This window comes from Acanthaster planci, linkage group LG17 (assembly GCF_054643075.1).
Source record: "Acanthaster planci isolate LZ-2023a linkage group LG17, COTS_SCS, whole genome shotgun sequence".
Lineage (NCBI taxonomy): Eukaryota > Metazoa > Echinodermata > Asteroidea > Valvatida > Acanthasteridae > Acanthaster > Acanthaster planci.
The window spans coordinates 9,410,456-9,428,241 of NC_141793.1; the positions used below are offsets into that span (position 1 = coordinate 9,410,456).

Genomic DNA, 17,786 nt, shown 5'->3' on the forward strand with positions numbered 1-17,786 from the left:
CTTCCATTTGGATTCTTCCATATTTATTTGAACAGATAAAATCAGAGAAAACATGTTTGTGCTCTTTAGCTGAGAGTGCAGGCTGACACTTTATGTTTGAAGTGGACAGGACGCTTGCATCATTGTTTGTTTGGATGTAAATCAAAATAAATAAATACAACTGACACTGAATCCTCCAATCAAATCGTTGTTGAATTCATACTTTATTCTTCTCAACATTGTTGGCACGTAAAAAGCCTGAATACAAAAGATACAGTAGAAAAATAAAATAGTTATTTTCATCAGGAACAAGTTTGACTACAAGTTTGGTTACACACGATCTTAGTTTTGCTTTTTAAGGAAATAAAGGAGCACGTGAAAAAAATACTTCTTATTCAAGTTCACTTCACTTTGGTTGCAAAATGTACAGCATCGCCGAACCTTCAAAACAGTAAATGGTAATACTGAATATCAGCACTCAAACCTATAAAGCTGAAAAGATATTGAGCTTCCATTAAGCATTCGGGTTTTTCTTAAAACTTAAACCCTTGTGGATCAACTTAATCGATACAATTTCAGGCAGTTTTTTATGGAGTAGTAAAGCACGCATTCTGACTTTGCCCAGAAATCATAGTTTCTATCAGCGAGGCAGTTTTAATTTATCTTTTGAAAAAATTATTGCAATCTCTGCTTTTATTTCAAAAACGTCTACTTATGTTCATCACTGCTAAGCAAAATTATGTTGCCCATGCACCAATGATTAGGATTACTCTAGCGGGCTGTTGTGGAAACATTTGGTGGTTCATGTTCCGTAAATGCTTACGTAAGTTGTTTAAAATCCCTTACAATAATAAGACGTCCCAAAATGGTAACTACATGTTGAGAAGTTACATGAGATCAGTGACATCCACAATATCAAGGATAAACGCATGTGTTCTCGCAAACATCATACATTGTGTAATTTGAGAATATGAGCGCGTGTTTTCTTTAGGAAATTAGTCAATGACCGGTTGATGTTGTAGTTTTGGCTTATTGTGTGACCTTCAGAGCATTTTATTTCCAACAAATCGAGTTGAATTTTTGACAGCCTGCCGTTCTGTGCGCATTACACATCACTTATCGTTGTAGTGTATGGTATGCTTGTATTGATAAAACGCCTTTCTGTAGTGGTAAATCATAATGCTTTTTATAACCGGCACTGCGACGTTCTGTTTTTTCAGGGCAGCAGAATACGACACGTCCCTTCAAGCCTGTGCTTGCATGTGGCCAAGGCGGAGAAAGGAACCGAAGTGGAGATCCGAATGTGCCGGAGCATGGACCTGGGCCAGAAGTGGACCTTCACGTGATAAGTCTTGGCACAGGGCAACAATACTTGCCTATACAGTGTTGAGTAGGCGGGGTTCGCTTTCTGTCTTAAAATCAACAGTGGGGCTCAGTGTGAAACCTTTAATACAGAGGCAATCAACTTTATTCACAGGTCGGCCATGTCGAATTGATAGCGAGATTATTATTTTTGTTAATTCTGGGAACCTCTGAGTAAAACCATAAAGCCATGAACTAAAGTTCATTACTGATGAATTTCATTTAAATGAATTTAAATGATGACTAATTTGAAATATGTGATTTATTACACCTAAATGTTTACGTTGTATAAAATAGCTTCAGGGAACATGATAAAAAGGGCTTCCTTCTGAATAAGGTCTATTGACGACAAGAGTTTCCTTAAATACAAGTAGGCCTACCTAGCATCCTTTTAGGTGACTGTTAAGTTAAATTCTACTTTTAGTTGATTTTGTTAGTACAAGAGGTTTTAAGTAGCTTTTTGGTTATCAGTTGGTTTTAGTTTGCACGAGGTACAAGCATCTAAGTGGTCCAACGAGTATCTTTAAACTGAACTTGTCAGAGACATTTAGCGCTATTTTTATTTTTGTACCTTGTCTAGTACAGAACTCTCGAGACGAGTCGGTAAACACGTTTAAAACACGTTTGGTTGGTGTTGCAAAAAGGTTTGACCAAAGGTATCCTTGAAAAAAAATTGATGAAAACTGACGTATGCTCTTAGTATATCTGAAATACCGGTTGTCTCTCAAACTGTTTTCACAAAAGAAGAACTTATCGAAATGTTATTTTAGAACCGCACGTTAAATTCAGACTTATCAGGCTGCAGATTTTTGTGGAAGAGTCTTTCAGGATGACTTGACACGAAAAATCAAAAGAAAAAATAACGGCAATTTACCGCGAACAAATGTCCCAGCGATGGTCTTGTATCTTCATGTGCAGTGGGCGTGGTTTAAACTGAAGTGGCGTCACACTTGCGAACCGGATACTGCATGTACTGCCTCGACCCCACGGGCGCGCGAGGAAGTCCAACACAGAGAGCCTCGGTTTCGATGCGGATATGCGCAGACGGCGTTAATGTGAAATCCCTCTATTACATTGCGTGCTTCAGCATGACTGCTGCAATACCATATAGTCGTGGTTATATGCGAATCAACCGGAAATGAGTCAGAGGTGACAAGAACATTGAACGGTAGATAAAGAATACCACAGGAATGGTATTTACACGGTTCTTTGAATAGCTTGTTGTGAGATGGATTGTGATAATAAGAGCATTTCTCGGCTATTATTGATTTTAATATGTGACAATTTTGCAGATGATGATAAAGTTTTGTAAATTGTATTCCGAATTTGTACAGTGCGCAGCTGCATAGTTTAAGGCAGTTATTTCTTCATAAAGCAAAGTGTATACAATAGATGCGGCGTTTTTCTCATTTTTTCAAGAGCAATAAATAAATAAAGCAGTTTTGAGCTTTTCATTCGAATATGCATTTGCATCCTTACTTTTCTACGCTTCGTGTGGAGATTAAAATCTCTCTCGACTAGTTGGGTAATTAAACCGTTTCTGGTGAAATCGACATTATCGAACCTTTGCACAATTTTCACCAGCTTAAATTATTTCTTGAAATGCACATGTACATGACATATTTACAATGTCAAAGGGAAATAGTAAAAACTGAAATGTATAAACGAGTTCAAGGCAACCTAATAAATAATTACACATCTTATGAGACCTGAACTCCCATACCCATTTGAGGAGAATGATACATGTAGGCCTATCATTCACTGTTGCTTGCTCTATGATTAGAGCAAGCAACATCGGTTATCAAGTCCAGGTTTGTTTGAGTTTTGAAACCACTTCCACGCGCCTGAATCGTTCTGCATTTCCCACCGTTATTGTTAGAAGACAGAGGGCACTGGTGAGTGTATTGGTGGCACATCGGGGGGGGGGACTGGTTGCGCTGGATTAGATGTTGGAAAAGTGGTACCGGGCCCGTCGTCCACCATCGTTGTCGTTCATTTCGATCTGTTAAGAGCAAACAGGACTCGTTGTGTAATAAAGGCGAGTATTTTTTTCCGGGGGGGGGAGCGCTGCCCAATGGCTCAGGGAGGATAAATAGGGATAATTGGATATTGAAAGTTTATCATTTTACGCTAGAAATGTTCCAGTAGGCCTACTGCTTAGGAGCCAAGGGGCGAGTTTCCATGCCATCGACTCTTCCAAGACCCGACGTCCTCTCTCCGGAGTCGTGTGGCGCAAATTGCACAAGGAAACAAATCTTAGGCCTAGGCTATACGCTGTTTTACCACTGTGCCAAATTGAAATAATTTGATTTTTATTTGATCGGCAGATCCATTAAATGTGTTTATATAGTGCCAATTCGACAAGGCAAATTACATTCGGCACGGCAAGCTCTCGGTGTTGTGAATGGCAGCGACAACGTAAATATATAGCCTCGGCCATGCTCGATGTTCAGATTTCTTAAACTTTTTGCTGGTGCATTGACTTCAAGGTAGCGATGTGCGAACGCTTATTACCAAGTTCACCCATTCTGTCAACAGTGCACTGCAAATGTAATGTTTGGGATGGAAGGACCCCAACAATTTACCGCGTTTGCTTGCTTTGCGTTTCTGAGTTACATTTCGACAGAAAGCCTGCTAACATGTGTAAATTGTTATAAAGAACGTCATCCTTTCTAGTCCAATGAGGGACTCAAACCGGAATTTACTTTTTCAAAAATACCCAAGAAAAACGAACTTTGACGTGTGTGGCACTGTAATGAGGTGTTCTCGTTATACCGAACAATAACTTAAAATCAGAATTTAATTCAACTTTAACGAGGGAAAACAATGGCACAGAGCTCTTGATAAAGTGCGTGAAAATTCTAAACATGACGGAAAAGCCAGTGTGAAGCAATAATTATGCGATTGGTACTGCCATTATACGAATTTGGTTGTTGGGCGATCGCAAAAGCCATGAAGTACACTTACTCTAACAGGTAGGACCTCCTGCTGCCGGTAAATTCTCGCCCTGGGGAGGGGGATGCTCTGCCATTGATATAGACTGGTCCTCTGGTCGTTATACCCACTTCTCTGTAAAAGTAAAATAAACATTTGGCAAGTGTGTAAACAGAATCGCTAATGGCATATTTCACCGCTCTTGCATCAGGGAATATCTTCTCCAAGGACGTAAATCCTTCCACTCTCAAAATCTATGTGCATTGCCAAAAGATGAGAATCGGATCAGATCCATACTTGACCACGTTTTCCGACTCAACTATCGGAACAAACCGAGGAAAATTGTGATTGACCCCAAGCGCTGCTAGTGGCTCCTGGTCGAACGTCACCTTTGTCAACGTGTGGATGAGTAAGTTTATTTACACTTTAAAAAATCACATGAAGTTAACTTCTGTTACAGTGAAAAGCTATTGATGCGCAATGCCTTCAGTGTGAAAAATACCGTTCATGTATGTTAAATTAGTTGCAAATATTTCTGTCCTCGAAAAAAAATTAAGAAATCAATTTAACTATAAGAACTAAGATTTAAAAATTCCAGTTTTAAGCTTACAAGTATCAGATCAGGATTCATTTAGAAGTATTTCGATTACAAGTTTCCTCCCAATAGTGAAGCCTTTTCTGCTGGGAAGAAAAAAATGTTAAGAAGTACCCCAGCAATAAGACAACTGTACCTGAATTTCTTGAGGTGGTCTAGCCATCACTTCAGCTATTTGGCTCATCCGCTGCTCTTCTTCGGGAGAGAGGACGTCCAAGACTCCCCTGGGTGCCCAAGGGTCCTCCTCACGCCGGGCACCGTTGACTTCGCCCTTGGAGAATGACGTCGTGCGGAGCTCAGGGTTCTCCAGCCCAGTGAAGTCCCAGTCTGCGTTGTCCAAGTCTTTGACCCCCTTCTCCTGTCGCGTTTTGACGCACAGGCAGAACACGGCCACCGCCGTGGCCACCAGGACAGCCAAGCCGCCGAAGATGATGGCGACGATGACAAATGGGGACAAACCTGGAAATACAGGTAGGTTCTGTGACTAAAATTGCAGTCTGGCAAAGTTGCATGTGCTTGCCCTCCTATGCGCTTAAACATTAGCGACAACACCCCATAAGCAATACACCACATCGACAACAAAACAAGGACAACAAAAACTAACCACAATGACATGGACAGCAATGAGAACAACATTTGTCAACGTGTCTGTCCATATTTTCTGCAGTAAATGAAATTTTACTGGATCCACAGATTGTTTTCTTCTGTTAATTAAACAAAATCATTCAAAGTGAATAATGGCCAATTACATGCACTGAAGCAATGCACCCTTGACTATAAAGCTCACGATATGCCTTTACCGTCTAGATCCAATCAATATAGTAACAAAGAAAATAGTTACTTTTCCGTGAATTATGATCGTAAATGTAAAGTCCTTGAATTTTCTACTACGTTCTGGTTTTGATTTGAAATGATTACTTAAGTAATCAAGATAAAGTAGTCAAGCTCATGTTTATTGAGATGATGTTTATTTGTTTCTTGATGCAGTGTGGAGTTCTTGAAATTTCTTGTGTTAACTCGTTTCCTTGGTAGTATGTTGAGGCAACGTATTAAACTGTTTTATGTTCCCTTAATTCAATCAGGCTTTTAGTTTGGAGTTGAAATCTGGAGTTGAAATGCTATGTACACTGTCACACTTGTTATTCCATCTGTGTGAAAGTGTATTTTTAAACATTACAGACAAGTGAACATTAATAAATTATAACGTCTTTGACTTCCTCATCAGTGTGCTTTTTGTCTGTCGCTCTTCTGAAATGATTGAGTTTGCCGATGGATAAACATTGTCTTACCCTCAACGATTTCACAATTAGGCCCACTCACACCTCCAGGACAACTGTGGAACAAGCGACAAGCACTAAGTTAGGCCCTTATCACTTTAAAATAGGTCTAAAATACAGAATGACCAGCACCAAACAGCAGTGTTGGAGTCGAGTCCTAAAAGCCGAGTACAGAGTACTCCGAATACTTTATTGGGCCGAGTCCTGGGCCGATTACAAGTACACTGGTGACTCGACATTCAAGGTCGAGTAGTGGGCTGAGCCCAAGTACCAAAATCTGAGTCAAAATCCAAGTACGTGTACATGTAAAATACCAAGAAGGTAAATAAAAAAGCGCCTCGATTTCCTATATTAAACGCTGTAGAGGCAGAAACTAGCCTAGCAGGTTCCTTGTTGCCAGGGCGCGGTAAGCATCCTGTACGTACAGACTGCAGAGTGAAACCTCTGTGTGGCCTTGTTATCCTCAAGGTTGAGCAATGCAATCTTTGCTCATCACCAAGCACCAAAAATGCGATAGACAAAAGGTGATGTACTCGAATGTTTTCTCGAGTATTAGCGTCGAGTACTGAGTACGTAAGGGTCGTGTACGCCAAAAATCCAAGTACCGGTACAAAGAATCGAGTACGGGCCAAGTACAATTGATTTTCGAGTACTGATAAGTGATAACTGAGTCAGGGCCGAGTACTCTGGTATTACGAGTACCGTACGAGTACTCCAACACTGCCAAACAGTTATTCGTTTCAGCAAACCCTTACTTGTTCCCATGGTTTGTCAGATACAGCTTGTCCCAAAATGTCTACTTCACGCTGAATCCTGTTATATCAAATGTGATGAGCCGTGACGTGGGCGGAATACTATTATTAGACACCGTTGCATCGGCCTATCGGGAGGGGGAAAGTAACACCCGTTGTCATATGTTTTAAACATGGATGTTACAGCTTGTCCTCTGGGTCGGGTTACCAAACAAGGAGCTGTGGATTCTTCAAGACAGATCATTACATTTACTTCAGAGTCAATTACTTCAAAGTTTCTTTGAGGTTATAGCTTAATCCACGTGTAAAAGTGCATTGGGGGTAAACCTGTCGTATGTTCGCAAAGCAATTCTCTGTTATGGGATCAAGGGGTTCTGAACCTCCTTCTTGACATGAGGTGAGAATTGTACCCTGGGCTACAGTCATACCAACCTGCATGTATAATCAAACTGTGGATAGTAGCCAGTTTTTACGCACTTTCCCTCATTTACACAGAAATCAGAAGGACACTCAGTTGTTGATTCTGAAACCGAAAAGAACGAGAAGGTACAAACAAATTTGGTTATTTTGAAACATTGTGTTCACCTCAATCAACAGGGCAAATGATAGGTCAAGTTTTACCCTGACGTTGAACAGAGATCTCGTTTATAATTGAATATTGATTTTTTCTATGGTGTTTGGTAGTTAATTTATACAAGTTTATTGACTTTTCACGTCCATTATAGGGATGAAATGTTTCTAAATATTGGGCAACGAAAATGTTAGTAATTGTACACAGCACTTGTGATGATCATCCAATTTGCGGGTTTGCAATTTGCGTCTTGAACTTGGGCATTTGTAATTACTCAGCACATAGCAAACATGATTTGGCAGCTAGGAAATTGTTCCCCATATTAAGAGAGAATCAACCACGTGTTGGTTGTTGCAATGCCTATTTTGTGTTTCTTACGTTGCTGAAATTTAATCCAAGCTAACCTTTCAAACAAAGATTGGCAGGCGGTTGATTTAAATGTGTAGCCGAACTTTATTTGACCAACTGGTTTGACTTGTATAGACTACGATGTTTGGACAAAATACAGCACGTTCAGCTTCTAGTGTTGATGTGCATCGCAGAACATTATGGCCATGTTCGAATTAAATGGCTGTATGGGGTTCGAAATACAACACTCGTATCTATGGATGCTACAAGCTAGCCGCTTCAGCCATCAGCCATAGAGTTTTGTAACATTCTGAGCCATCATTTTAAAGTCTTTCTGACATAATGAAACCTCAAAAAGGGCCCTAGGCAATTTAGCTCGTAAGCCTGAAGCCTCAATTGCATTGTAATACTTACAAGTCCTGTGGAACCTCTACACCGGTATCGAGATAACGTGGTGTTTTAGGGCATCGCTGTAGTTTTCCTAAGGTAAGTACACTTATTTCGGGAGTGTGTGTACCTGACACTGTGAGTGCTTCAGGGTCCAGAGTAAGAGTCGAATTGCCGTCGTTCAAAGCGTCCGTCTTCAGCACCTTCTCGATGAGTGAACCCGTGACGGTGCTGTTGACACTGAAAGTTGCCGCCGTCTGGACGATGACGCTCCCTTGCGCCAGGCCAACACCATTGACTTCCTCCACCGCCGAAGTCGCCGGGTTGTTCCTCAGCGTTTCGAGTATCTGCGGTGGAACAGAAGCAAAAACATTGTAATTTGGAAACGAAAGCTGCATGAGTGATTATTTAACGAGGAATAACTGCGCCACCTTGGTGGATGGCGCGTTTTGGATTCACACGATTGTTATCATTTTGTAAACATATTTAGAAACTAAACATTACGTATCCAGATGGTAAATAAAGTCAAGTTCAATTGGTAATCACTGTATCTAGCCGTACTGCTTTGCACGTTAAGAACGTAACTATATTCAACAAACTGAAAGCAGCTGTAAATACAGTTTTCGCAGTGAAGAAAAAAAAAAGGTTATAAGGGAGAACCCTTCGCATCACGAATGCATTTTCTGTACTACTGAATATTTTGCAGGCTTCTTCAAAACGATATGCATGAAATTATTTTTGACGCCGAGAGAGGGTTTTGTTGGGAGTAGGCCGAGGAACTGTAAAGGTACAGAGGTGTTCATGAGAATCTCCCTGGAGGTGTTTATATCGTTTAGAACTGAGAAATGCTGATGCGGTCCTTTAAAGTAATCTTAAAAAGTTTCTTTACTACCGAATGCAATGATACTGTAAGTATATTGAAACTTACACAATAGCATCATTTACCACGTGTGTTGTCACTGATCAAATCAAATTAGAGTACCCAAATAGCACGAGTTATTAGTGTGCTCTCGAAAAAGGGCAAAGGATTTATAGATGGAAAATCCTTACAACTGGTGTCACTTGGTTAAATAGCTCTTGAGAAGCCTGTGAATGGATGTCTCTGTATGCTGGCTCGTAATCTGCCCCGACGCCGTTTATATCTGTCACACGGAGCTTGGCTGTGAAAGACTTCTTACCTAGACGAATTCAAAGAAGAATAATTTCAATTATTACACAGACCTTTATCATACAATAAGTAGGCCTACTACCTCTTGGGGACGACATGAGAATCTATTAAGCTAAGGTGATTTCCCATTCAGTTATTAACAAATTGTTACCATCGAAGCACTGGCAATAAGTGATTTGTTTTGGAGTTTTATAATGAGTGGCGTGCACTTAGTCATTTAATTGTTTTGCATGCATTTTTTTCAGATACTTGTTAATTAAAGCTCGGCTGTAGGCTGTGTAAGCCCTAAATTTATTACCCTTCACAGTTCAATTTGTACTAGGTATAGCATTTTCCTAATAACCACTTTATAGTGGACATAAAATTGATGTCTTACTTTAATGTGGATGATTGAGACGCAGCGCCCTTGACAAAGCGATTGCCTTAAGATGTGCTAAAGATGGTCCCTTAAATGCACATTAATTTAGGCCAAATCAGGTTAGCAGAAGTACATTCAGCTCTCCTTCACCAAATTTTGAACGTTCACTGATTTAAAGAAAGCTTAAGTCATATAAACGGCAGGCGAGGAAAAGTGAGGATTTAAATAACCTGACACAAATATAGATGTTATTCAAATTGTGACCCCGTAACGTATTCTCCTTACCCCCCCCAAAAAAAATTGAGAGGGTCTAACTTGTAAAGAAAATAACTAGAATGGAGGGTGTTTAATCAATACAATCGTGGAGCGACCTTAACGTAGGCAATACTGTAGTCCGATTCACACTATCAAGACTAAAAAACTTCCATAAAACTGAGGGAGTTTCCAATTTTGGTTACAACGTCTAGAAGGTACTTACGTATGCAATTGTTTTTATCTAGCACATAACCATCCGCTTCACGGCATAAGCACTCGTATCCACTAGGTGTCGAATTGACAGTACAGTATTCTCCTTCTTTATCACATGGTGGTGGCTCTGCCGAGCACGGGTTCTTCTCAGGAGGCACTGGTAGTAAAATAAATAGGAAACTTTGTTTACGGGCTAATTTTGGAGCCAAGTTCAATTAATATTTTGTAGTGACAGTCACAAGAAGTACATTGAAAAGATCGAGGAAGGCGCACAATAGCTGCACCTATTTTTTCCCCGGACACTCTCTTAAAAAATGGACACACAAAAGAATAACGCAGCTGATGCCATGAAGGCTAAAGAAATCACTGCCCTTCTCTAACAGTTTCCTGCCAGATCGTTTCCATTTCGATTATTTGCTCGGGCAATTGTCATGGGAGTCATACTCTTCCAGCTAAGGGGAAAAGAACGACAACTCGGGATCCTCACCTTCACAACGTTCGCCTGAGTAGCCAGGAAGACATACGCACTCGCAGAACTTTGCATCAAGCACCCCTTTGTTATCACAGTTTAGCTTGCAACCTTTGCAGGGTTAAAGATAGAAACAGATTGCTAAGCATGAAGAATTCATTTCAAACGTAACGTAGTTGGATTCAGAAACCAATGGTGAGTGTGAAAAAATAGCTGACACTATCTTTTGTATCTCTTTTGGTCTTCCAGACCTTCAAAGGTGGACAAATTTGGAATATAAACAAAACTATTCATAACTGAAAATTTTGACGGTCAATATAAGTCATGCCTACCAGGTGTAGTCCCCACGATGGTCGTGATGGCTGCGGTTCTAGCTCCAGTTGAGCCTTGAGTCGTGGCTGCTGGATTTTTTCCTTCTGTATTGCTAACTGGATTTGTTCCTTCTGTGCTTACAGGAATCGTTTTCTCTGTGCTCCGTGCTACTGTGGTAGGCCTACTGACGGTGATTGTTCCTTCTTTGGTGCTCGCTTGAGATGTTACGTCTTTAGTATGGAGAGGAGTTCTTCCTTCTGTGGTATTGACAGGAGTTGTTCCTTCTTTGGTGCTTACTGAAGTTATTGCTTCCGCAGTACTGACAGGAGTTGTTGCTTTTGCGGAACTGACAGGACCTGCTCCTTCTGTACTACTGGCGTTAGTTGTTCTGTCCGTAGTACCAACAGAAGTTGTTCCTTCTGCAGTACTGACAAGAGCTGTAGCTTCTGCAGAACTGACAGGACTTTCTGAGGTACTGATAGGACCTGTTCCTTCTGTACTACCGACGGGAGTAGTACCATCCGTGGTCCTGACAGGAGTCGTTGTCCTGTCTGTGGTACCGGTAGGAGTTGTTCCTTCTTTTGTACTAACAGGAATTGTACCATCTGTAGTACCAACAGGCGTTCTCTCTTCAGTGGTACTGACAGGGGTTGTCGATTCTGCGGAAGTGGCAGGACTTGTTGCTTCTGCAGTACTGAAAGGAGTTCCTTCTGTGGTACTAACAGGAGTTGTTGCTTCTGGGTTACTGATAGGAGTTGCACCATTTGTAGTACCAACAGGCGTTGTTTCTTTAGTGGTACTGACAGGGGTTGTTGCTTCCACTGAAGTGACAGGACTTGTTGCTTCTGCAGAATTGGCGGGACTTCCTCCTTCTGTTACACTGACTGAAATTGTTCCTCCTGTAGTACTGAAAGGAGTTGTTCCTTCCGTCGTACCGACGCCAGTTGATCCCTCTGTGTTACTGACAGGAGATGTTCCTTCAGTTCCACTCAAAGGAGATCTTGATCCGTCTGTAATACTGACAGGAGTTGTCCCTTCTGTGGTACCAACGAGTGTTGTTCCTTCTGTGGTACTAACCGGAGTTGTTGCTTCTGCAATACTGACAGGAGTTGTACCATCTGTAGTACCAACAGGCGTTGTTTCTTCTGTAGTACTGACAGGGGTTGTTGCATCTGCGGAAGTGACAGGACTCGTTGCTTCTGCGGAACTGACGCGAGTAGTTCCTTCAGTGGTATTGACAGAAATTGTTCCTCTTGTAGTACCGAAAGGAGTTGTTCCTTCCGTCGTACCGACACCAGTCGACCCTTCTGTGTAACCGACAGGAGTTGTTCCTTCAGTTTCACTCAAAGGAGTTCTTGTCCCGTCTGTAGTACTGACAGGAGTTGTCCCTTCAGTGATACCAGCGGGTGTTGTTCCTTCTGGTGTACCAGCATGAGTTGTTGCTCCTGCAGAACTGGCAGGACTTGTTGCTTCTGCGGAACTGACGGTTGTTGTTTCTTCTGTGGTGCTGACAAGAATTTTTCCTTTTGTAGTACTGAAAGGAGTTGTTCCTTCCTTTGTACCAATGCCAGTTGATCCCTCAGTGTTACCGACAGGAGTTGTTCCTTCTTTTGTACTAACAGGAATTGTACCATCTGTAGTACCAACAGGCGTTCTCTCTTCAGTGGTACCAACAGGCGTTGTTTCTTCTGTAGTACTGACAGGGGTTGTTGCGTCTGCGGAAGTGACAGGACTCGTTGCTTCTGCGGAACTGACGCGAGTAGTTCCTTCAGTGGTATTGACAGAAATTGTTCCTCTTGTAGTACTGAAAGGAGTTGTTCCTTCCGTCGTACTGACGCCAGTTGATCCATCTGTGTTACCGACAGGAGATGTTCCTTCAGTTCCACTCAAAGAAGTCCTTGTCCTGTCTGTAGTACTGCCAGGAGTTGTCCCTTCTGTGGTATCAACGAGTGTTATTTCTTCTGTGGTACTAAGAGGAGTTGTTGCTTCTGGGTCACTGACGGGAGTTGTACCATCTGTGGTACCAACAGGCGTTGTTTCTTCTGTGGTACCAACGAGTGTTGTTCCTTCTGTGGTACTAAGAGGAGTTGTTGCTTCTGGGTTACTGACAGGAGTTGTATCATCTGTGGTACTAACAGGCGTTGTTTCTTCTGTGGTACTGACAGAGGTTGTTGCTTCTGCGGAACTGACAGGACTTGTTACCTCTGTGGAACTGAAAGGAGTTGTTCCTTCCGTGGCACCAACGGCTGTTGTTTCTTCTGTAGTACTGACAGAGTTTGTTGCTTCTGCGGAACTGATAGGACTTGTTACTTCTGCGGAACTGAAAGGAGTTGTACCATCTGTGGTACCAACAGGCGTTGTTTCTTCTGTGGTACTGACAGAAGTTGTTGCTTCAGCGGAACTGACAGGACTTGTTACTTCTGTGGAACTGACAGGAGTTGTACCATCTGTAATCCTGACAGGAATCATTATCCCTTCCGTGGTACCGAGAGGGGTTGTTCCTTCTGTTGTTCTGATTAGAGTAAGCACAGAAACAGCAACTGTGGTGCTGACAGTTGCTGTTATTTCTGTGCTGCTGGTGAGAGTTATTCCTTGCGTGCTGGCCACTAGTATTGTAAAAAAACAATCTTAATTAAATGATTAGTAGTTCAGAAAAAGGTGGTACATTGTTTATTTGTTTGTTTGTAAAGGCACTTTCCAAGGTGAATTTCGCATCCTCTTTCAAGGTTAATGAAAGCCTATCGAGTACAAGTACACTGGACAGCAAAAGAAACTTGCCATTTCTGTCAAAGGCCACAAATAAAAACTCACTCTATAGAATTAAACAATTTTTGTACGCAGGTTTTTTTCATATTATGGAAGAATTTCTAACGTTTGGGGATCTGTGGCAAACTGATGAAACTATAGAGCACCGATAACTAAACTGGACAGCAAAAGAAACTTGCCACTTCTGTCAAAGGCCACACATAAAAATTCACTCCGTAGAAATAAGCAATTTTGTACACCAGTGTGCTGCAATAGCCCCTTACTAATCACATGCCCGAAAGCAAGTGCTTATCTTTATAACAAAGAAGAAATTGACATGCACAGCAACTTCGTTACTGAATCAAAAGTCACACAAAAAGCACTCTCCATAATTATCCTGTAGTTAGTGCTTTGTTATAAAGATAACCACTTGCTTTTGGGCATGTGATTAATAAGGGGCTATTGCAGCACACTGGTGTACAAAATTGTTTATTTCTATGGAGTGAATTTTTATGTGTGGCCTTTGACAGAAGTGGCAAGTTTCTTTTGCTGTCCAGTTTAGTTACCGGTGCTCCATAGTTTCATCAGTTTGCCACAGATCCCCAAACGTTAGAAATTCTTCCATAATATGAAAAAAAAATACATATTTTTTTAATGTAATTTAATGAGTGAAAATAATCATGTTGTCGTAGAGGCACATTTCACTTATTTTCTCTTTGCGGCCCTGACTTGATTCTCGGCTCGGTCCACATGTGGATTGGGTTTGCAGTCCCTATACTTATACCCCCTTTTCCTTTGCCACTTGTTATGGTGTTTTAACAACTTCATGACATTTATAATTTACTATTCAATAATTCTGTTCGCTAGTTTCACCATAGATATCGCGTGTTTCATTACTCAACACATTAATATCACCAACGAGAAGTAGCTGATTTAGTTCCCAGTATACATCTATTATGTATTATTGGCCTATATTGGCAAGGCAAGACAAACTAGACAATGGGTAACAGAAAGGCAGACTGCAAACAGTGGCTAATTTAAGAGCGAGATTGGGACTCTGAACAAGAGTGGATTCAGTTTTTCAGCTTGGATTTCGGAAACTTCGGCGGGGGGAGAGTTATTAGTCGACGTAAGTGTCAAAGCCATTTCAAATCTTCAAGTTTTTTTCTGAACCGCTCACGGACGATAAACTCTACAGGTGGTTTATGCTTCTTAGGCGGTCTTCCAACCTGTACACCTTTAGACGTAACCGTCCACCACAAAAAAGCTGGTAATGAACAGGGGAGGGGACCCCCCACCTGTTGAGAGCAGAATTTGGAGGGTGGAAATGTAAGCAGGGAGAGTCTTGATGCCCTTCGTTACACAAATTCTAACCCCAACTGCTATTTTCCGGTGTCCCCGTTAAAACCACATCAGGAATACAATATGGAACATGCAGGACCATGGCCCACTCTATCCACTGTATTTTTGTACCGTAATGAATCTAGATCCGCCACTGTCCTTTGAGGCTGTAGTTTCAGGATTTAACACAATCCGGTCCAATATTTCTATTTTGCAGCAGTGAAAGAAAATTCCGGCCACGCAGCTTAATGTTTAAAAATGTCAACGATTTTCTCCTCCAAAAAATACATCTAACACTGCAAACACAGACTGGCCAATTATTGATGACATACCCCTATCGAATCAGTGTTTATTTTAATAGAACGTGATTACATGGTGACAATATAACACAGTGTCAACAGAATGTAATTACCATGCACAATCTACATCACACGCAGGATAGATGGGCTCGAGACATTTTAAAAACAGAGAACATTAAAAAAATCTCTCTGAGAAATTAAGGTAAACATGCCATGTACAATAATACTTCTATATGCTACTATGATATATAAATCAACCGATTTTGCAGAAAATGAGACGTATCAGCTTGTAACTTTCCACGGCATATTACTATTGTCAATTTTTCTTAACGAAGGGGCTGTTCGCCCCATCAGTCTCTAGTAAGAAATCAAAAGAATATGTTATATTTAACCGTTTATATGTTGAATGTTTTACGGCATACTAAGTACCCTTCAGTGGACTCCGCCCATATAGTTCTTTTGAAATGAAAACCTACAAACTACGAGGAAAAACATAACAACTGAGTTTTTTTCTAAAGGGCGATGGCGAAGCCTTACAGTATTCTCATTTCTTCATAAAAATTAATGGCTACCAAATCATTTCCCGTTTCGCTTGCAACCGCGTACATACCTAGAATAGTCGCCACTATCAACCCATACAGGGCAGGCAGAGCAGTCAGGAAAATCCATCTCATTGTGAAGCCTGTTGTCCTTTACTCCTTCCCGACAGAGCAGAAAAATGTACTAACTCCGATTAGCTGTGAAGAAGACTTCGTTTCGGCTTATCCAAATATCGTGAGAATTATCCAGATGCTTTTCAATGGATTAACGATCCTTGAGGCACGGTGTGATGTAAATTGGCACAGAGCACGCAGTAACCAAACTTCGCCCTCGCTATACCCGATTTCAGCATTTCCAGGATGAAAGAAGTTAATATTAACCCGTTGCTTTGGGCGCTCCGTTAAAGCCTGCGTGAAGTATTTCAGAGATCGCTCCCTTTATGCGCAGATCGTATCAGAACTGGACGTTTTGCGGCCAAAGTCGAGACGGCGTATGCGTCACTATTCGATATTTCATGTTAGGGGTATGCCTCAACATTTCCCAGCCTCTGTTTACGAAAAATACCGCAATACCGACGTCAAGTTCCCAGAAATCGTTCATATATAAATTATGGTCCGTCTGCATATCCGGCTATTCCTTCATGAAGTACGGATCCAGAAGTATGCGTTTAATCCTTTTTTAACGATTACGTTATTTTTACCTTTTCAGTGGCATAGTCGTTTATTTTATCTTGTTTCGTATCCCGCCCATTATGGAAAAAAAAACACCTGTCATCACCGACTATGGGCCTATAAACGTCCAATTAGTCGCTGCTATATTTTATGACGATCTATTTCAGCTCTGATTTAAACCAACGTAGACAGTGTCCTTATAAATCTAGCCACTGACAAAAATTAGGAAAAACTAATAAAGAGTAAAAATTACCAAGGATAAAAAACTGTTTAAAATGGAATTTGATTTCATCTGTGGAATGTTTCACCCGTGGAGACATGCACAGGGATAGCATAACGTTGTTGTGAATGACCGCTTTTGTTATTCCTGGACGCATTCCATTGATTTGCTTTATTAAATGATCGCATTACTTCAGGTGCGATGGTTAGCCGTGTACTTGCGAACTGAATACTGTGCTTGTTATGGTAAAGTATATACATGAACCCCTCAATTAAAAACTGGATTCCACTGACAACGCGGTTTGTTTGATTTCAACTTGACCCCAGCGCAGCGCCCCACACGGAGCAAAACAAACCGATCAATGATTGCGGACTGCAAACTAAGAAACCGATATTGGCAGTCTGACGTTGGTCCAGTGCGCATTGGGCAACTGAATGATTCGAGTTACAGAGTTAATACCTTTGTAAAGTTACACGTGTCATTTCCTTTCGTCCGTGAAAACAAGGCTCACGGCTGCTGAGAAAAGTTATAGAATCTTCCCAACTGCCCTCTTGTAAGCCTGGAAAACTGTTATACCAAAGGAAAGTGCAGATCCGGAAAAAAGTGGAACATTTAGAAATAGGAAATATCTTTATTGAAATGCCTTCATGCCTGTAGTAGTTCTGTAGGAAGGCAAAGGAATAGTCCCCTCACTTGAAGTTCTGTAATTGGGGTGCCTGGCTTGGAACGTGTCTCAATGGAGGATTGGGCTTTCAAGTTGGACCATAAAATGTTGGGGTTCAATCAAACTCAAAGGAAATTATAATTTATTCGTTTTTATGGAACATGGGATATTGGTTCCAATGGTGGCAGGCCTCACCATGGAGGAACCATGCATGGAAGAACCGTCTTCGTAATACAGCACTTGTGCTGCAGTGCCAACGTTATTACATCAGAACAAAAGATATTCTAAGCATGCACTCTGCACCCAAACTACAAAACCATTGTGCT

The 17,786-nt window shown here is 41.2% G+C and overlaps 2 protein-coding genes across 4 annotated transcripts in view; one reads left to right on the forward strand and one right to left on the reverse strand.

Annotated features, from left to right (window-relative positions):
• Positions 1-2,801, forward strand: part of LOC110985544 (polypeptide N-acetylgalactosaminyltransferase 1-like) — a 12,780-nt gene extending 9,979 nt beyond the window's left edge. For all 3 annotated transcript variants that reach the window (XM_087148288.1, XM_022246631.2, XM_087148287.1), the window contains one exon: positions 1,200-2,801. In XM_087148288.1, the coding sequence (XP_087004414.1) occupies positions 1,200-1,325 (126 nt within the window). In that variant the 3' untranslated portion in view covers positions 1,326-2,801. The remainder of the gene's footprint in view (positions 1-1,199) is intronic.
• LOC110985558 (uncharacterized) lies at positions 2,793-16,544 on the reverse strand. The gene is made up of 11 exons (XM_087148286.1): positions 15,976-16,544; positions 11,001-13,586; positions 10,687-10,779; positions 10,210-10,356; positions 9,256-9,383; positions 8,336-8,552; positions 7,332-7,422; positions 6,160-6,203; positions 5,007-5,329; positions 4,309-4,410; positions 2,793-3,343 (listed from the first exon to the last, which is right to left on the reverse strand). Exons 1-11 carry the CDS (start codon positions 16,037-16,039, stop codon positions 3,284-3,286), a joined length of 3,855 nt encoding a protein of 1,284 aa, XP_087004412.1. The 5' UTR covers positions 16,040-16,544; the 3' UTR covers positions 2,793-3,283.
• Between the last annotated feature and the right edge of the window lie 1,242 nt (positions 16,545-17,786).

Coding starts and splice junctions, on each gene's coding strand:
- LOC110985558 (XM_087148286.1), bottom strand. CDS start 16,039: ATGAGATGGATTTTCCTGACTGCTCTGCCTGCCCTGTATGGGTTGATA. Junction 8,553..9,255: donor TTAACCAAGTGACACCAGTT/GTAAGGATTTTC, acceptor GTTCCACCGCAG/ATACTCGAAACGCTGAGGAA. Junction 3,344..4,308: donor AGGAGGTCCTACCTGTTAGA/GTAAGTGTACTT, acceptor TGCTCTTAACAG/ATCGAAATGAACGACAACGA.